At 43.4% G+C, this 20207-nt stretch overlaps 1 protein-coding gene across 3 annotated transcripts in view; it reads left to right on the top strand.

Annotated features, from left to right (window-relative positions):
* The window catches only part of CRIM1 (cysteine rich transmembrane BMP regulator 1), a 190808-nt gene that overhangs the window by 79549 nt on the left and 91052 nt on the right, over positions 1–20207 (top strand). For all 3 annotated transcript variants that reach the window (XM_027033540.2, XM_027033542.2, XM_027033543.2), the window contains exons 3-4: positions 6481–6723; positions 7759–7879. In XM_027033540.2, the coding sequence (XP_026889341.1) occupies positions 6481–6723; positions 7759–7879 (364 nt within the window). The remainder of the gene's footprint in view (positions 1–6480; positions 6724–7758; positions 7880–20207) is intronic.

The raw sequence follows: 20207 nt of genomic DNA, 5'->3' as shown, positions 1-20207 counted from the left end.
TCTTAGGAGATTGAAGTTCATTTTATTTCCTTAGAAATTAAAGCACAGAATGTTTCCATGCATATGTATGATGTGATAAAGTATGCAGGAACTCCAGAGGCCTTTATCACCAAGGTGATTTTTATTTGCTTATTTTTTATAGGATTTTTCTTTGAGATATATATGTATTTTTTTTTTTAATAGAATTTATTGTCAAGTCGGCTAATATACAGTGTGTAAAGTGCGCTCTTGGTTTTGGGGTAGATTTCCGTGGTTCATTGCTTACATACAACACCCAGCCCTCATTCCAACAAGTGCCCTTCTCAATGCCCATCACCCATTTTCCCTTCTCCCTCACCCCCATCATCAACCCTCAGATTGTTTTCTGTGTTTAAGAGTCTCTTATGGTTTGCCTCCCTCCCTCTCTAGACAGTGGTAGTCTTAAAAGCTTGATAAGTGATTGTAATGGACAGCCAGCATGAGAAGCACTAAAGTATCTTATGTTGCAGCTTTACAGATCATTTCATTTTTTTTCTTTATATCTGGCTAATTTATATTCTGGGATGCAAACTAACTTTATTAGGTAATGAAAACAAGGTAGTATGGCACTTTCAACAAACTGCCAAGAGAAGGGCATATGTAGATTCCCTCACTGTTAAATCCTAAATTCAGAGTAAAAGAAAGTGCTGGGAAAGTACAGCTGGTGTTTCCGAACAAGCCGAAATATGAAATATTTCTGGGACTGTATCAACAAGCCTAATTTTTTCCCCTCAGGGTTATGATTGTGTGGAACGAGTCTTCACCGCAAAGCTTGCCAAAAAAGGTTATGATAAAATCGTGGAATGTGAATGAAGAGAATTCACAGTGTAACTTTAAAGGAGTCAGTCTCTAAATTTAAAAATATAGGGATGACGTGGCTTACGTTTGTAATAGAAGTTTTCAGAACAAAATAATACTGGATAAAAAAACAAACCAAACCAAAACCTCTACCTTTTATCATGTGATGTCTGTAGAGCAAATGAGTTTGGGAGGCTGGCCAGCCAGAAAGTGTTGAGGACAGTACCAACGACCCTGCACCTCTTTCTTTATCTTTGCCAATTAATTTTGCATTCTGTGTGTGAGTGAAACCGTAGCCATTGACGAAATATACAAATACCAGAAAAGCCAGTGAGGAAAGTTCAAGTTCCTTTTGCTTTTGGTATTGTGGACCAGTGAGAAGATTGTCGGCTTTGGAAGCTGTGCCACTTGCTTTGTGACCTTAGCCAAGTTTCTTAACTTCTCTGTGCCTAGTTCCTCATCTACCAAGTAGAAAGGAAAATGTCCTCTTTTCCCAATGGAGGAGAAAAGGAGAGGCATGGTGCGTTATGCATAGAAGGTACCCCACTGATAAAGATTGCCTTCATTTCCCTAGCACAGTCGTGAGAACTGAATCCTTAATGAGAAACATTATATGTCAAAATATTTTTCCTGTAAGTCTTTATTGGTATTTTCTAACTGGGAGTTACACTAGTTTAGATTTCTTCTTCATAACTGAGGTATACTTTTCTTTTTGGAGGGTAGGCTTGCTCTTGCCTTAGCACCTTCATCCTTGCTGGTCCCTCCATCTGAGACATCCTGCCCTGCTGTTTGCGTGCCTTCTATCGTTCATTCAGGTCTCTGTGCAGGTGCCCTCACCCAGCGGGTACACCCACGTTGCTGATTCTACTTCATGGCATTTATCGCCCCCCAGGCACCATGGTGTGTAGCTCTTTGTTTATTGTCTCACTCCAGAATTCTGAATCCAGGAGGGCAAGGACTTTGTTTCATTCCTTTTATGCTCTAAATTCTGTGCCCAGAACCCCCGGCACGTGGAAGTCATTCAGTAAATGTTTGTCGGATGAATCAGAGAAGGATTAGAGAAGATTTCTCCGACTTCACCTCACCTATACCACCTCAAGTGGCATAGCCTCCAAAACCAAATCTCCTCTCATGAGGAGATTTGCCTGCAGGATGGCCAGGTGGCCCCTGTGATGGCTTCAGTGATGCCACAGCTACTCTAGGACTTGAGATTATAAGGGAGGAGGGACTACCAGAGTGAGGTGGAAGTCCCAGAATCTTCCCCTCTTTGCTCCCTGCTCTACCTGCTAGATTCTGTGATATCAAGTCCAGTCCACACCTGGGGGTCTCTCGAAACATCTCTGTGGTTGGAACTCCCAAGGATTGTGTCTCATGACCGTGTGCTGCTTGTGTGCATTTGTGTTGTGTGTGAGAATCAGGATAGATTTCAGGAAAATGACCGAGCACCCAGCAGCGTTGATTTTGTAGTTAGTTACTGGTCTAAATCTCAGTAGTCCATTTCATGCTGCCTGTTTTCCATTAACAAGTGTGCAGCATTTTAAGTGACCACCTCCAGAGATTTTGAAAGAGGAAGAAAGTTTTCGTGTCAGATGTGTGGGACTCTGCAGAAAATCAGATACAGTGAGAATCTGGCAATATCATTTTCTCTTCTCTTTTTTCCCTTCCCATCTAGTAGTTTTCGTTTCGGCTTTGGTTTTATTTAAATCTGTGTTTAAGTAGAAAACTCTCGAGTGTGATTGCTACTTGTAGATCATGATTGCACTTTCCCTGTTGATATAGGAACCTGGAGAAGATCTACGACTGGCCAGCATGTGGTCACACGGGTTAAAGTGACTTAGATTGAGACGCACTTCTCATTATTATTGTAAAATCGTTCTAATACTGGGTGACCCTGTCAATATTTTAAGGGCTAACCTCTTACAAGAAGATAATTAATATGATGAAAGAAGCTTATTTTCTCTCCATAACCTCCTCTGTTACAAGTGATTCTGTCACTTTAATCTTTCTGTATCTGGGGCAGTTTTTGTTCTTTTTTTTTTTTTTTTTTTTTAAGATGCCAGTTGCAAAGTGTTGCCAAGGCAACCAGACTGAAACCTTGTTAATTAACTTAACTATTATATATAGATTTGTTAGACACTGTAGGGAAAGAGTCAGAAGAGGCTTCTTTTCAAATGGATGAAATTTAAAATTCAGAGGTAATATCAGAAAAACCTTCTAAATGAATGGGAAATACAGGTGTGGCTATAGTTTTCTCCTTATTTTTTTCATGGAAGAGAGATGGAATGGAGACGTAGATGAATAAATGAAATCTCTTAGAAGAATTAATTTAGAAATGGGTCGGAAAAGAAAGTATCAGAAAGACACTTCCTGATGCCATGGTAACCATGGTTGGGTACCCAGGTGATGACTGATTGGAGGAAGGTGCTAGTGAGTAAGGGTACTGGATAATCCATCAAGACCTGAATAGAGGGTTAAAAGAAGAGAAAAGCTAAGAATGTTAGCAATTACAAGATGAAAAGAAAGATACAAATCTTAGAAATCTAGATTCTTTAAAAGCATCATTTTACAACTTGCCAAGTCAGTGTCATAGGCTTGAATCTTATGCCTACTAGTCATGGAGTTAAGAACACAAGCTTAAAAAATTAAAGTAAAAAACTGATAGCAATACAAGAAGTTGCTGGTTCATAGTGGATGATTTTAATAGATCCTTCTTGGAAATTAGTTTAAAAATGTGAGCTAGAAGTGGTCTGAATGTCATAATTAAGCCTGATTGGATAGATTTGCAAGTTTACATCTAGTAAAGGGAAAATACATGTTTTTTTCAAATAGCCATGTATTTTAAAGATGACCTTAGGCCATATTTATACACATATTTGCCAACACTCACTCTCTCTCTTTCTCTCTCTCTCTCTCTCTCTCTCTCTCTCTGTCTCTGTCTCTGTCTCTCAAAAAATGAACAGAAGTAGAAAATAGTACCGAAGTAGTACAGCCTACATTCTCTGGCAAGAGAATGAAACAATACAGTTAATCTAAGAAAACAATGATGATTTTAAATCTGCTAATTGATTATATAATAAATTACAGGGAAAGCCAATATGGTCATCTTGAGAAAAGTTGAAAAAGTACTTAATAAAATTTAAAAACCCTCATTTTTAACATTCCTAAATCCCTTTGAATAGTGGTTCAAACAGTGTCTGTGATAACCTACATTTTGTATTACAAAGGCATTTGTATTACAAGGGCAGTTCTTTTTTTTTTTTTTAAGTTTATTTATTTTGAGAGAGAGCAGGGGAGGGGCAGAGAGAAAGGAGAGAGAGAGAGAGAGAGAGAGAGAATCCCAAGCAGGCTCTGCACTGTCAATGCAGAACCTGACGTTGAGCTCAAACCCACAAACTGTGAGATCATGATCTGAACCAAAGTCAAGAGTTGGATGACTGAGCCACCCAGGTGCCCCACAAAGGCAGTTTCTAAGAAGTAAATAAATCTCTCAAGGCTTGAACTGCAAAGCACATAAGTAGGTGACAACATTGAGACTGTGAAGCATAAAGAGCAGAATAACCAGGAAGATCTAATATGTTGGGTTATAATGAAAGCGTGTTATATTGAAGCATATATTTGGAAAGTCTGATTGTACATAACAAGTATTTCTCAGGAGGAGAATGGAATAGAATGTGACACAGAATAAGTTCATCGCAGCACATTAACAAGAGGAGGAATGAAGTGTTATTGCAGTTAAAGTCAGAGCTCGTGGTATGATTGGACACAGTGTGTTTGTGTTTGCCTGAGAAGTCATCCACGGGACGTACTTAACCAACTCCATCTCCATCAATCCCCATGCTGTCAAGATTCACTTTCTCCTCCCCAGCTTAATGATTTGTTTTGTCCACACTGATGGGTATCCAAGACTGGAGTTCCTCTTGTGTTCTCTTCTCCGGGCAGTTGCTTGGGGTTACCATAGGAAAATAGGATATATGCATTCTCCATCAGCCTACTGCAGCCACGCTGGCCTCCCCACCCCTCCTGGGACATGCAGGATGGTATTAGCTGTTCCTGCCACTGGAATGCTCTTCTCCTAGATATCTCCATGGCCCGCTCTCTCCCTCCTTTAAGTCTTGGTTCAAACATTGATTTCTCAGTGATGCCTGTTCTGACCAGATTATAACCGCCGCGCCCCCCCCCCCCCAATCACTCTGATTCCCCCTTGCTCTGTTCCATTTTTTTCTCCATAGCACTTAGCACCCTCCACTACGACACACTTTGCTTATTTATGATGTTTAGTGTTTATTTTTTGTCACCCTCTGCTGTGCTGTAAACTATATGAGGGCAGGAATCTATGCCTGTTCTTACAGCACAGCTCAAGCTGCTAGAACAGCAGGTGCTCTGTAAATATTTTTTAATGAATTTACTACACCTGTGAGTAGGAAGGCTCTTTCACTGGGCGTTTTGATTAAACAGGAAGTAGACAAGGAAGATGGTCAGTGAAATGAAAGATACAGCCATCAAGGTAGGAGTGACCTGAGGAGCACTTGGTTTTGGAAATAGAGCTACTTGTGTAACACGAAGAGATGAACGACCTGGAAGTGAGGACACCTGGATTCTTGTTTTACTTTTACCGCTGACCACACGTGCATCAGTTGAACTTAATTTTTAGTTGAGAAGACTAAACTAGGTGACCTGGATCTGACCGTGCTTTGTGATTCTGGATGGGTTTTACTGTAGAAAACACAGAGCTAATGATAATGTACCCCAATACCACATGGCGTCATTTTCACCCAACATTTTCTGAATTCCGTCCCCCCTTCCCCCCCTCGCCCAAGAGATCACGGGGCTATGATGATGTGCCTTGGGTTTGTTTCAGCCTTTTCCTGAAGGACATAATGTTGGTGTAGGTTTCTTAAAAGTTTAAACCCAGAGACTCAGCTGTGGACTGGGGCTCCAGAAGCTAGGGCTTTGTTCGATTTAGTTTTCTTTTCTTTTAAAATGGAAGCGCAGCAGTGGTCAGTACATAATGCCTGAGGAAGGAGAGAGGGGCATTTGATCTCTGCTAGAGATAGACACGCCGGATGGTGTTTAGGGAAATTACATGGCAATTTAGCTCCTTCTCCATCTTGTGAAGCTTCCATGTCCTAGAATCCTATGGTCTTAAATAAGTTCATCTCTTCAAAATTCAGGGCTTAGAGAGAGAGTTCTTTCGTATTGATAATCACATACCTTTGTGTCCAGTCCCTGAAGTAGCCAGGATTTGTTTGTGGGTCTATTTTGGGGTTTTAAACATATGCTGTTTTTGAAGAGCAGGCCTTAAAACTCCTTTTAAGTTCAAAGGTCTTTCGGTCAGTAAGTGATGAAGTCCTCTTCCCAGATCGTGCACCCCACGTAAGCGCCTTCCCGTGCCACTCTTGATTTTGGTTGGCACATGGAACGTGAATTTTTTAGCACAAGTGAGCGGGGAGGTGGAGAAGGCCACCGTGCTCCCCCCGCCGTGTCATGAGCAGATCTCAGGGGAGATTTTCATGGCCGGCTGAGCGGAGTGTGACAGTTTCACTGGTTTCTTTCTCTCCCCTCCTCTTCGGTCCGTGAATAGATCCTCAGGACTGCCCCTGAGTCTGACAACAGCGCCCCACACTGCCCCCCGGGCACGTGCTAAATTCTTTCTCTCCCATTTAGAAGAGAAGCCAGATTGCTCCAAGGCCCGCTGTGAAGTCCAGTTCTCTCCACGTTGTCCTGAAGATTCCGTTCTGATCGAGGGCTATGCTCCCCCCGGGGAGTGCTGCCCCTTACCCAGCCGCTGCGTGTGCGACCCTGCGGGCTGTCTGCGCAAAGTCTGCCAGCCGGGATACCTGAACATACTAGTGTCCAAGGCCTCAGGGAAGCCGGGAGAGTGTTGTGACCTGTATGAGTGCAAACCAGGTACGCGCGGGCGTCGCATCGGTGGCCTCGCTTCTCTGCAGCCCAGGGTCGCAGGCCCCTCTGCTGCCACCGCTGCCGGCCTCCCAGGGAAGATGGGCTTTGTTGCCGGCACCCTGCATGCCTGCCACTCTCACTGCTGACCTCCTAGTCAGAGGGGCAGGGTGACAACTCGCTGGTGCACACGCACCTGCCGATAGGGACCATCTTTTTTCTTCTCTCTCTTTTCCTTCAAAGTCTGCTTGACGCGGGAAGTGGGGTGAGAATTTATGATGCTGTAGCTCTGTGCTTCGTTCCCCCAGAGAAGAAGGTCAGAGCCTTCCTTGGTAGACCTATCGCTTTATCACCTTTAAAAACAGCCATCATATGTAAACAGAAAGATGCATATGTAAATATGCATCCAACCACCAGATGCGTTAGAACGAAAATCTCAGCCCTAGTCTTTCCTCTTGCCGGTTCCCTGCCATCCGTCTGCTGGCTTTAGAGCATGTGCTAGGTCTCAGACTGTTTGCTCACCTTCTTTGCTGCATTTGATTTGTTGTCCTGTCCCAGCTACTTACTGCTTCGCAGTATTTCTAACATCCTTGTTCTTGTGCATTTCTAATACACTCTGTGAACAGGTCTAAACTATAGTGATTTCTTCTTTGCAAGTCTCTAACCATTGGTCAGACTTTTTTTTTTTTGGGTCTTAACTGCTGGATAAAAGCCTCAAGCAAAACAATCCCTTGTCCATCTCTTGCAGTGTTGTGCCAGAAACGCGTCTGGCTGACCCTCACCATCCACATAACCAGCACTGGCTTCCCTCTCTCTCTGTGTCTTCATCCTAACTCTTAGAGGTCTTATCCCCTGCTTTCCTGGTGCAGATACGGGCCCTACTGCCACTCTCTAACGTGGACCGAAATGAAAATGTCAGTGCGACGAGAGGGTTCTGGGGAACAAGGAAACCGCACACATTTGTGAAGAGCCAGTGTTTCGTTTCGGGGACTCCCAGTGCAAGTAAACGTAACAGTAAATGGTGCTTCTGTTTGCCCCTTCCAGTTTTCAGCGTGGACTGCAGCACCGTGGAGTGCCCCTCCGTGCAGCAGGCCGTGTGCCCTCTGGACAGCTACGAAACTCAAGTCAGACTCACGGCGGACGGTTGCTGCACCCTGCCGACAAGGTTGGTCCGTCATCAGTTTGTCAGCTCTTCTCCGCTGTCTCGTGTGTTAGCATCACTGAAGGCACAGTTTCAGGCACGCACTCTGCTCTCCCCAGGTTATCAGGGAAACCTAACACGCTCCTGTTTCTGAGGAGAAATCCTGACTATTCCTGTGACTTGGTATTTACACGTCTCATTCCTTGGGTCAAAGCCAGATGTCATCAGGTCAAGTCACTAACCCTTACAGGTTCTTCCCTTCCGGGTGCCTGTGCACTTTGGCAGGTTGGGAACTGCATGGGCATATGGGTCCCTCAGCATGCAGCCAGGGAGGCAGTGGGGTGTTGATCAGAGCGGGCACGTCACTTGACCCTCCGCAGTGAGTCTTCCGGTTCTTAACCGTTGTGTCCAATGGGATGAAACACAGCAGGCCTCGTGGAGCTGCTCCCACGGAATCCTTTACGTTTGCCATCACGTATCGACCCAGACCTGCTAATTGCTGAGGCAGAGAGGAGTCTAAATTCTGCTGATGCTTTTCTGGAGGAACAAGCCAGCCCTCTTTGCCTTGATGGGGAAAAAAATTCCTGTCATTTTAGTCATAGTAGCAGGACATCCACTCAGCCCTCCAGGACCAGGCTCACTCCAGAACTTGAGGGTCTCCAGGTCGGGTCCTAGACAGTCTTCAGAGAACCACCGTGGAGCCGGCCCTTCGTACCTGACTTTGGGGGAGACCGTGCTCGGAAACATGGGGTTTCTGTTCCATTTCCCCTGCTGAGACGCCCTCCCCTCTTCCCTGCCATGACCTCTCCTCCATCTTTCCCAGGCCACTAAGGCATCATTTTGACCAAGTCAACTCGTTTCTTTCTCCTGTGCTCTGCATTTAATATCCACAGTTGAAATGGGGCCTTCCTTAGCTCCCTTTCTAAACTGTCCGTCTGCCCTGTCCAGTGCCAGCACTTCCCATGTGTGTCTGTTAAGGAGTCGTTTTGATTTTCCAAATGGCCCTGTCAACATAATATATATGGTCTGTAGGTAAGTGCCAGTGATTTGTAGTCCATAATTGGAGTAGACATCCAGAGTGTGTTCTGATAATTTCTTTTCTTCTCTTAAAATGACATTAGTTTTTCCCTAACCTTTGCCCTGTCAGAAGCTCTAGGAACCTCTCAGACACATGTTACACCCCTTATTGTATCCATTGTACGGTATCATAAAGCAGATAACAACGATTCACGTACTCACAGTGTGTAGCCCCCTCTTAGGACATTACAGTGTGATAATGTATGTGAAGATACTTGGAAAGGGGTAAAACATTGTGCAAACGTGAGGTATTACCAATCCGTAATGGAGGAACAGGGAGCGTCATTAACGGTAACAGATGTCCCTTCAAGGTCTTCACGAAAAGGAAGGTGGCACATTATATTAGAGAACCTAATTAATCAAAACTAAGCCAGTTGTTAATTAACAAGTCCTTCAGTGAAGAAGAGGCACAATTCTCAAGTCACTGTTATAAACGTAACATGGCACCATATGCACATAGGAGGCACAGTAGGCGAATTTTCAGCCCCTCCAGGGGGTCGAAGTGGGTAAAAGACATACTTAATCTCAGTTTAAGGAAAAAATTTTCTCACAACTAATGACGTACAGTGATGAATTGGGCTGCTTCCTCAGCTCCCCAGAGCTGAAGATTTCTTTCCGTCTGGATGGCCACCTGCCAGGAATGCTTAGAAGAAATGTTATACTGGAAAGGAGGTTCAGCTAGATGTCTTCTGTTTTATCTCCAAGCTTCTGTGAGTCTTACAAACATAAACCTTAGGATGCTTATTATTGTGTTGATGTAAATTTGACTTTGGCATCCAGGGCTCAAGAATGGTCAATCAGTTAAAGTTAAAGGTGCCTCTAACAAAGAAATTGAAAACAGAGACGGAAGTCATTCAAAATCCCACTGTAAATTATTTGCAGGGGAGGGATAAGTTCTCACAGCCCTTTAGTTTCTGTATTTGAGATGGTCGTTGACCCATGGTACTCCCCCCCGCCCCTTGTCCGCGTACATCCTGTGTTCCCGCCTGGATGAGACCCCTCTCCTCACTTGCCCATGCCCAGCTGATGCTCATGCCAGTGCCGACAGCTGGCTTCCCCGAGCACCTTCCCCTCCTACAGTTTCTGCTCCCCTTTCGGGACTGCATTTCCTTCTCTTTGAAGTGTTTGAAGTCTTCAGCCCTGAAGATGACTTAGGTGCCCTCCTCTGCTCACTTGTAATTTAATTCCCATGTGTCTCTTGAAGCACTTTTTATGATACATTGATATCATTGATTTTTTTTTTCCTTTTGGTCAGTATTCTCTTCTCTGTGTGATTCTCAAGGGAATATTTTATAGCCTCTAGTACTAGAATAGGAATTGTAATGTGTCAACCTACGTTTGTTGATGGGTGAATGAATGAACGAATGAATGAGCAGGCCCACGCTAAGCCATGTTGATTTCTTTCTTGAAGAAGAAAGCATGAGTATTTTTAGTTTCCTGTTACCCTCCCACTGTTGGGTGGTAAATACTACTCCCCGGCTCACTTTAAAAACCTTGCACTTTTCCCCAAGCCCCTTCTTTATGGCCCACTTCTCCATACTGCAGAAATTCTGCATTCCAAGCACCAAGGTCACCTCTCAAAAGCCTTTATCTCTCCCTTCCACCTTTTCTAATATTGTTCACACTGCAGGACTCCAATTAAATTGCACTTTATCCAAAAGGTCTTCATGCTTCAACCAACACCCATCCTGCGCCCTGGGAGCTCCTAACGTGTTCTTTTCTGTGTTGCCAACTAATCGCATATTTCCCTGCATTGTTATTTCACTGCTACACGCATAGTCTTGTCTCACCAACTAAAGGACGTTTCTAGAGGTCAGGAATTGTGTCTTCTTTCTTTTCCTCTGTATATGCATTCATACTGAATGAATCGGTAAATGCAGAATGCGCTCAGACCGTGGTTAAAACCTAGTTTAGCATATTAAGTGGGTTCCCGCTTACTAAGGAGGATGATAGGTCCTACTTTGGCAAGAGAATAAAAAGCCAAACAATCATGTGAAAATGGAAATAAAAAGAAGAGAGCCTACCATGAGTCATAGCAGGAGTATTTCAAGAGAAAAAAAACTACATGACTGTATTCTTTTGTTGATTTATGTTTTTAAGAGTATGATGTTGAGATACACAGAAGACCATTTTAGAATACATGAAATTAGGTTGTAACTATTTGGTCTTTACCGCTTATTTATAAAGAGCATTATTAAGAACTTAGAGCCATTTTGGATCAAAACCAGCGATGTGGAGATTTCAGGGGGAAAGCCCTTTACAATTAGGGTGAAGGTATCAGGAATGTTGGCAGTAGAGATTTACCTTAATGACCCCTCTTTTGTAAAGGTGTCTTGGACTTTCAGCAACGAGGAGAGGAGCTTGTGGACTTTGTCCCCCTTGCCTTAAAGAACAAATTCCTCTCTCCGTTTTTCTCATCCAAATGGAACTCCCATTCCCAGTGAGACTCTCACCCATTCCAGCCCCTCACCGCCCTATTTCGGTGTGAGTCCTTGTGCAATTTGTGACTTTTTGTTTGATTTTTTTCAGCTATTCATCTGTTTGTCAAGCATAACTTGAGCTCTTACAAGTGACAGACTCTACCCTCTAGTTTGTCTCTTCATGCGTGGATATCGCTTTTCTGTTCCCGATGAGTGCTGGTTTTCCCACCTTACCCCTGCCCTTTCTACAGACAGGTCCTTCCTTCTTTACTTGATGCATCTTTGCTTTTTCTTAATGGCCCATCCTTCGTTTCCACCCTCTTTGGCTGTCTTTTCCTGAACTTCATCCCATTCTGACGTCATTCTTGCTTGCAATACAGTGAACTCTTAACCATTTTTAATTCTTCTTTCCTCGGCTAGGTTTTAGGTTTCCAAGCACCCTGCCAATTTTTTTTCTCACCTTTACTCTTCTCTTGGCCCTGGAATGTGATGTGAGCTCATCACACCTTTCAGGAGACGGTGAAAGGAAGGAGGGTTAGTGGCCACGGGCCTAAACACTGGATGATGGCAGAAAGGAAAAACAGCCCTGTCCACAGGGCTTATGACACCTGTGGTTCTTGGAAGGCCCTGCGTGTGCATGTGTGCGTGCAAATGCCTGCCCGCAAAAGGAGTCTTGTAGCAGAGGAGGTTACGTCTGATACATTGATCCAGATGACACCTTTATGGGGAAGGACTAAGTATTGAAGTAGCATGAAGGTGGCGATTCCAAGGACAGCTTAACTGTGTAATGTGCCTTACTGTTTACAAAGCGTTTATATTTCTTTTGTTCTCATTTTATCATTCTGATTCCATGAGGAATTTATAGATAAGAAAACAGAGGCAGAGAGAACAAGTGAACTGTGCAGAGTCATGTGTTCTTTGGTACAAGGATGAGAGCAGGTCCGAGTCTTCAACCCAGCTTCTCTGATCCCAAAGCCTTGTCCTCTCCACTGCAGTTTTTTGATAACTGTGTTTTGCTGTTGTTTTTAAATTCCAGGAAATAATATCAGTGATTATGAATTTATATTTCACCAACGTATGTACATATTTCAGCATTGTACATATTCACACAATGTGCATATGTTTCATTACTCGTTGTCGCACAACAAGCCACCCCCAATAGTAGTAGCTTAAAACAACAGAGATCTGTTATTCCTCATGCCTCCGTGTGTTAACAAGGTGGTTCTCCCACAGTCTGCTACCTTTCTGCTGCTCTCTCCTCCTCCTCCTCCTCCTGTCAGTGAGCAGTTGACCCAGGAGGAGACCCATGATGTAGGAGCCGCTGGGCACCACCTTAGCGTGGGTATCATTTAGCTGACCATCATTTTGAACTTCCCTCCTTAAAGTTGTGACTACCTGGTTAAAACTTGGTTTAGCAGAGAATGCCATTTTTGGATGCCACGAGATCTGCCTGGTGAAAACCAGGTCAATTTTAAAAACAAACACAAAGAAAACCTTTCAGAGATGTTGCACAGAAATTCTTCTCTGTAACGGTTGATTATAGAATGGTTGGCTGAGAGACATGGACCCACCAGCTGTAGCTAAAGGGTCGATCCAGCCTGGGATGTAGGTCTGTGCGTCCCGTGTTGTCCTGTGTCCGCCAGTCCAGACCTCCACGTGGTTGTGCTATTTCTCACGAAGATGGCTCCTGGATCATAAGGTTTTTTTTTTCTCTACATTCCACTCTGCCATATCCAGCGAATGTGCCTAATTTTACAGAGACTTCCCTTTGCCTCTGTATTTTTTCATATCTTTTTAGATGCAGGCTTTAGGACAGTCATTAACTAGTTAAAAATCTAGACCACAATATCCTCCACCTTATTTTCTTTCATTGTAAGTCAAATGAGTTTTTCATTGCCCTTATGCCTTTTGACTTGTTGCTTAACTGCTTTCATAGTTTTATTAAGAAGATGAATGAATGTAATATGTTATTGACAGTCATCCATTCAAAATTTATTTTAATGAGATTTGTCCCAAACTTTTTGTTCTGAAGCCATACTGTCTATAAATATGCATTCCTTAAAAGTTATTGAGAAGAATCCAATCTGGGTATTTTGAGGTGGAAATCAATGAAGTCATTATTTATGATGTTCAGGCTTAAAATAGGGTTTTTCCTAGGTTGTACACAGTACAGCCAGCCAGGTTCCCAAGCTCCCTCCTGGCTCCAGCCTCTCTCTGACTAACGGGTCTGATTCTCTGCCAGAACCTATATCCAGAACATTTATATCTCTTGCTTTCCGAGACCCTGAAAAACCTGTTTTATTTTTAAATCCAGATTTAGAAGCACTTTTCATTTTTTTTTCCTTAATCTAAAATAATGTAAAATTTTTAGATGGTCTGTTAGCTCCAGTGTTGACTAATATGTGACTTTGTTTTTCACCAAGAAGTTTCATAGACACTCCGGAGCACATTACTTTCTAAGTACAGTTCCACTGGAAACGTAGACAAACAGGAATCCTGGTGCTCCTGTTCAGGCAGCAGGTTGTACGGCCCCCTGGTTTGGAGATGGAAGGACGTGGGGAGCCAGGGAGGGTCTTGCCTGGTGGGTGTCAGAGCCAGATTGTGTGAGCACAGACCACTAGGCTTACTGTCCCCTGTGGCCCTGAGCTCACTCCCCACCCGGCCCTCCCTGGTTCCACCACTCAGGAGACCTAACACGCCATGTCCTACGCTTCCCTTTGTTATAGTCAATTTGTTAATAATAATAATGATAATAACTTGTTAATAGTCAGTGAGCAAATGTGTGCACATGAGTAAACTCTGTCCAGCAGCTGAGGAATACTCCTCCACGCGTGACCTGGTGTCATGCAGAGACAGCACACAGCCAAAGATCGAGTGCTAGAATGCTGGCCCACTTCAGCAGGAATTCGGACAAGGCTGTCACATCCTCTGGGTCTGTTTTCTTTTCTGAGAGAGAAGAAGGGGAAGAGGGATTTGATGATCTCAGCAGTAACTTCTACCTTTAAAGTTTTTGATTTTCCCAAACCTTTTAGAGGGGGGAAGAACCCAAGCTGTTGGTGATAGACTCCTAGGAGAGAAAGAAGGAACATTTTAGAAAATTCCAGCACTTAGAAGATAATAGGATAGAGATATATATATGGTGATGGCGGGGGTGGGGGGAGTCCAAACAAAGTTATAAATGAATTGTTTATTTTTTTTCATTTTCTTTAAAACAAAACAAAACAAAAAACTGGAGTGCTTGGGTGGCTCAGTCGTTTCAGCGTCCTACTTCAGCTCAGGTCATGATCTCACAGCTCGTGGATTTGAGCCCCACGTCGGGCTCTGTGCTGACAGCTCGGAGCCTGGAGCCTGCTTCGGATTCTGTGTCTCCCTCTCTCTCTGCCCCTCCTCCACTCGTGTGCGCTCTCGTGTGCGCGCACTCTCTCAAAAATAATAAATACTAAAAAATGTTTTTAAAAACTTAGGAAAAGCAACATAAAAAAAAGAAACTTATAAGACTAATGATTTAAATCTGGGTATCAGACTTGTTGAATTGTGAAAGCTGGGTGATATTCCGGTAAAGTAGATTACCTATTGGTCCATGGCTAATGGAATATTGCTAGTTGTATTTTTTGTTTTTTAACAACCGTAAATAGTCCCTCATGTAGCAGATTGGAGAATATCTGGCCAAAGCTGAATCTTAAGGAAAGAGTTTAGTCTCTTAAGTCACTTTCTAGCAGCATGTGGACATCTCTGCCTGTCAGCCTGCCTTGTTGGGTTTGGGGTTGCGGGGGAGGATGTGTGGTTTGTGCCGCACACCCAGCAGCGTGAACCACACCCTGTCTCTGGCTGCTCCCTGGCTCCTGGACCCACAATTTCACTTGTTTCTCCCCAGCTATTGCTGCCTCACTTTCCCTGAGGTGTTGTCTTTGTCCTCCTTGCCACTCTTTACTCAGCTCCTGGGCTTTTCTGTTTTACTCTAACTTGGATATGCATGCAGACACATACACACCCAGCATTGTATTTGTGGAAGCATGGTCTTCTCTATCCCCGACTTTATGAGCGGACCATTTCTCTTCACGACTCTTTAAATAGGAAACGATCTACTGAATTAAGTTCCCTTTTCTTTGTTTGATCCTCAGTTTTATTTCTCTCTTATGAGACCTTGACCTCAGAAGACAATTTCCCACACATGCTCTGTCATATCATAACAGCTTGAAACACTGCAGTTCCGGGAGGGGAAGTAAGATAAAAGGAAGGATGCCAGCCCCACTGCATCTGAAGGATATGTCAGATACACAGCCCGTGACCAGAACAAAATTCATGAATTTTTTCTTTACTTTTCACCGCAGCATCTGGGTGTTTGTATTCAGCTGCTTCAGGTGGAGAATCTAGGCTGCTTAGTCCCCCTTCCTCAATCCTGGTTTTTTTGTGTTCTCAAGAAAGTCCGTCTTGCCAGTGCTACCTTGTATTATGGTAGGAGAATCATAGCCGACTGCTCTTTCGCTGTTTCTTCTGAAGAGACGTAGATCTTGAGAGAAGGAGCTTTCTTTTTCTGATACTGACTCCACCAGATGAGTCCATCAGAATGGAATTTTGGCAGATTGTCCCTTCCCTTCAGAAGCACTTGAGTTAAATAAAAATTAACCGCAAAGACGCAGTGAGTAAAAAGGTCCCACTTTGAAAATGTCAGTGAGATGTCAAAGACCCATTGAGGGCCTCATGGAAGGTAGAGGACACTGGGCTTGGTTTGGTGTGGGGCACGGTGATGAATAAGATATGGCCCAGGTGAAGGAACTCAACACCTTACAAATATCAGCTCTGGCAGTTTCGAGGACGTTCCAGACTTTGGGAAGGTAGTCAGAAGGGAACACATAGAGAGTGATCTGCCTTCAAGAAAAGAATCAAGGGCGGCTGGGTGGCTCAGTTGTTTAAGTGTCTGACTCTTGCTTTCGGCTCAGGTCATGATCTCACAGTTTGTGAGTTCAAGCCCCATGTTGGGCTTGTTGCTGAGCACAGAGCCTGCTTGGGATTCTGTCTCTCCCTCTCTCTGCCTTTGCTCCACTTGCACTCTCTCTCCCTCTCAAACATTAAAAAAAAAAATGTGTATATATATATGAATCGACTAATAAACTGTCTTTCTACCAAATAATAGAAACTGAATTTAAGAAAAAGCTGTAACGTAATTTGCCAGCTTTAAATCCGAACTCAGAAGTCAGGGACTTCAAAAAGCACACACATACAGAAAAACTGATTGTGATTTTTCATAGCTCTCCACATTTGCCTGTAGTTTTAAGTCTTGCAATCATACAGCTCCCCTCTCCCTGGGAACTCAGTGGATTTTCTTATTCCTCTGTCCACTTTTTAGTAATAGGTTTGGAGTATCAGGAGTCTTCTGCTCCAGTACTTACACTTGGGCTGTTGAACTCTCTAGAGCTCTTCAGCCAATTCCAGAGCCTCAGTCTCTCGTTCTGCTGGTCGAAGTCTTGAGGGGCGGGGTGGGGGATGAGGGGCGGGAGGATTAGACAAGGCCAGGAGCACAGAGGGCAAGACTCTCAACACAGGACATGTTAGCCCAGCCAGACTCCTATGTCAAGGTCAGAAACTTCCTGAGGGTGGCCTGGAACTGACAGATTCCTTCTCAAGGCTCAGCGAGCCCTCCTTATTTCTTCTCTGAGGCCACATTAAGTTCTTTAGATGATCAAATAGTATTTATTGCAGCTGCATGTGCTTTTAACCTGGTGTTAGGTAATTAAATTGCTTGTATCACACCTACTCAAGCTAGCCAGTGGAAATTGCCCCCACATAGGCATTTTCAAAAGAACTTCATCAAATTAAGAGCGTTGTAATTAATTATCATATCCATCTGTTCCCAAGACATTGTCTCAAAGAAGGTGATACTTAATAACATTTTTGGGGGGTAGGAGTCATCTGTTAGGACAGATTTCTCTAATTCGGTTCACTTTTTGGATGTTCTCTTTAATTTGGATAATTTATCCAGCTGCTTTTTGAGAGTAAATAAAATTAAATTATACAGTATGTAAAATATGCATTAGCATAGTGCAGATTTAAAACATTCCTGACTCCTGACATGCTATCATGGTAGCATTCTCTGTGTTTTTAAACACATCCCGAAAAAAATTTGGAAATATATTTGAAGTCCTTCTTTCTCAACTAAGAAAAGAACAGCTCTTCTGTTGCCCTCTGCCACAGTAATTTTTGGCCCAAAAGAGCGAGTCAACTCATAACTAAAAAAGCCAGAGTCTATATTAAACTCTGATGTTTTTAAAACAAAATAATTTTAGGAATTCCATGTTATTTTTGGACTTATCCCCAGATTGAAGCAAATATGCTTTCCTAGAAGTAAAGCCCTTGTCCATGGAGATGAACTATCTCCCTAGTAGAGAGCTTAATTTGTCAATAATTCGCTTCAGATGTGTAAGCCCTGCTCTTCCTATACTAGTGCTTTACGCCTTTTGAGTGTCTCCATGAAAGTGTATCTAGTCTTATTTCACATTTGTTTAAGTCCTGAAACCAAGTTCAAGGCTCTTGTTGAGTGGCTTAGAGTTTGGTCAGAGTGGCCATCACCAGACCCTGAATCCTTGGCCCTCTGACTCTCACCGAAAGAAAGGAACTCAACTGAATTCCCTAAGACTTTCAGTACAATTGGAAAGCAAGCTCCACTGCATGGATGATATTGAACCTCAGAGGACTGTCCCCACCCAGCCGCATTTCATAGTATCTTCCTCATGACACAGGCAAAGAGAATAGCTCCAGTTTTGGAAAAATGTTTCCTGAAGCTATTCACATAACTAATAAGCAAATCTAAAATGTTAAAATCCTTCTTCTTCTGGAAACGCCTACAGCAACCACAAATCTCAGGGACTATTTCTTATTGTTCATTTGCACCTGTAAGTTGGGTGTAAGTGATAGGGCTCCTCATTGTTGTGTAGACGACAGTTTGCAGAGAGTTCAGGGTTATATTTGTCCAGTAGACAGTTTAGCTGCTTAACTGCAATTAAGATGAAGGTGAGGACAACTTGTGTCTCTTGAACTTGATGCTCAGTTAATCTGTGAATGTGTCACACAGACAGGTGCATCTTAAGTTGCCATTTCCTGACTGTGCCTTTTTTTTTTGAAAGGGAGAGAAGTTGTTATGTTGTGGCTCTTGTGGGCATATGATCAAGCGCTTTGATTACCATGGCTCGGTCATGGATTCCTGAACACTCTTAATGACACTTCTTGAGACATTAGATGGTGTACTTTTGTGGGCAAGGATACACCTTAACATGTCTCTCTCTGTCATTAGTGCCAAGTACAGGTAAATAAGTACTCAATAATTGCTTTTAATTAAGTTTAGAGATAGTCGATCTGTGGCAAGTCCTAGCATTAAAACCCCTTATGTTCTTTTGATCTGTTTAGGGAACGAACATTTGAATGTTTACCAAGTGCTGGATACCGTGCTACCTGGTGGGAATAAAACGTGGACTATGATGTTCAGGAGCTTACAGTCTAAAGGCAAACACCTATAAATCATTACAGTTTAAAGTGCTGTGTGCTTTAGAAGTTGGAGCGTGCAAAAAAGCCACTCGCAGAGCAAAGGGCTACCAGTTCTGATTTGGAAAAATGTTGGATTTGACTTTTGAGCTGAGTCTTTAAGAATGAGTCAGAGTTCAGCAGCTGGAGAAAGAGGAAAGGGCATTCTAGGCTGTTGTGGTCATTGATTTTTAAACTTCTAATGTGTCTTACAACTTGAAACATTATCACTCATCCCATCTATCTTTATGATTAGAGAAAAATGGAATTCATGACAATATTGATTTTTCCCTCCCTCATATAACCACCCCTTTTCAAGACTACATCACTTGTTTCAGATAGTTTATTACTTTCCTATTGCTTTCAGTTAAAGGTGCTTCTTAGTGTGGCACGCAGGGCCCCTTCTTACCCAGCCCTGGGCTTCCTCACTAGTCACATCCCCTGCAGGTACCCCTACAGTATATCCCCCACACCCCATCCCAGTGCATAATGTGCTTCTGATGGGCTGAACCATTTGCTGTAGCCTTAAATATACCATATTCTTTCTTGCCTCTGCAAGTTTGAGTAAGTTCTTCCCTCTTCCCGAAATGTCCTTACCTCCACCCCCATGCCCCCACGCCCCCACGCCCGATAGACACTTAACAATCTGTGCCCACTCACAACCTGCCTTCACAGATGCATACGCACAGCATCAGCTGTTTTTCTTTGCGCCGCCCATCAGAGAAGGCATCGTGGACGAAGGGATTCTTGGAGTGAATGGAGGACTGACTGTCAGGCACGGGAGGGACGTCAGTGTTGAAAATGTCGAACAGCTACTGCCAGGAGTGCTCTTTTCTCCAGCAGCCATCAACGGGTGGGGTATCGGCACAGAGCAGGGAGGTAGTTGGTTGATATTACAGTTTGCATTTGGCAGCATTGGGGCTGAATTTGACCCCAAGACATATTTTCTTTGCTTCGCTTTTTTTTCCTCCTCTTTAAATTAACCAGTAACATTTTAAAACTGGGATGCTTCATGTAAAAATGCAGCTTCTTTTGAGCAATTGGAAGGCGTAGTGACATTGACTGTACGTTCTATCATGGAGTGAATAGTGAGCAGACCGTCTTGAGTCATCTACAATAGCCCTCTGCTCTTTCAGGATTCTTGCCTGACTCCTGAAGACATTTGGCTTTGGCCTTTCTGGGTTTAGCTAACTTGGGGTTGGTGTCAGGGGACCAGATGTGGATGGAGGTTAAAAGGGCAAGAAGTTTAAAGGCATCATGAAGATGAGGGTTTGAGTGAAAGAAACCCTCTGGGTCTGGGGCTGTATTGTTAGGGAGGCACAGTCAGGACAAGGCCCAGG

The sequence above is a fragment of the Acinonyx jubatus genome, chromosome A3 (assembly GCF_027475565.1).
Source record: "Acinonyx jubatus isolate Ajub_Pintada_27869175 chromosome A3, VMU_Ajub_asm_v1.0, whole genome shotgun sequence".
In the NCBI taxonomy this organism is placed as follows: Eukaryota; Metazoa; Chordata; class Mammalia; order Carnivora; family Felidae; genus Acinonyx; species Acinonyx jubatus.
The sequence above is the reverse complement of the archived record's forward strand: the minus strand, read 5'-3'. Positions and strand labels throughout refer to the sequence as shown.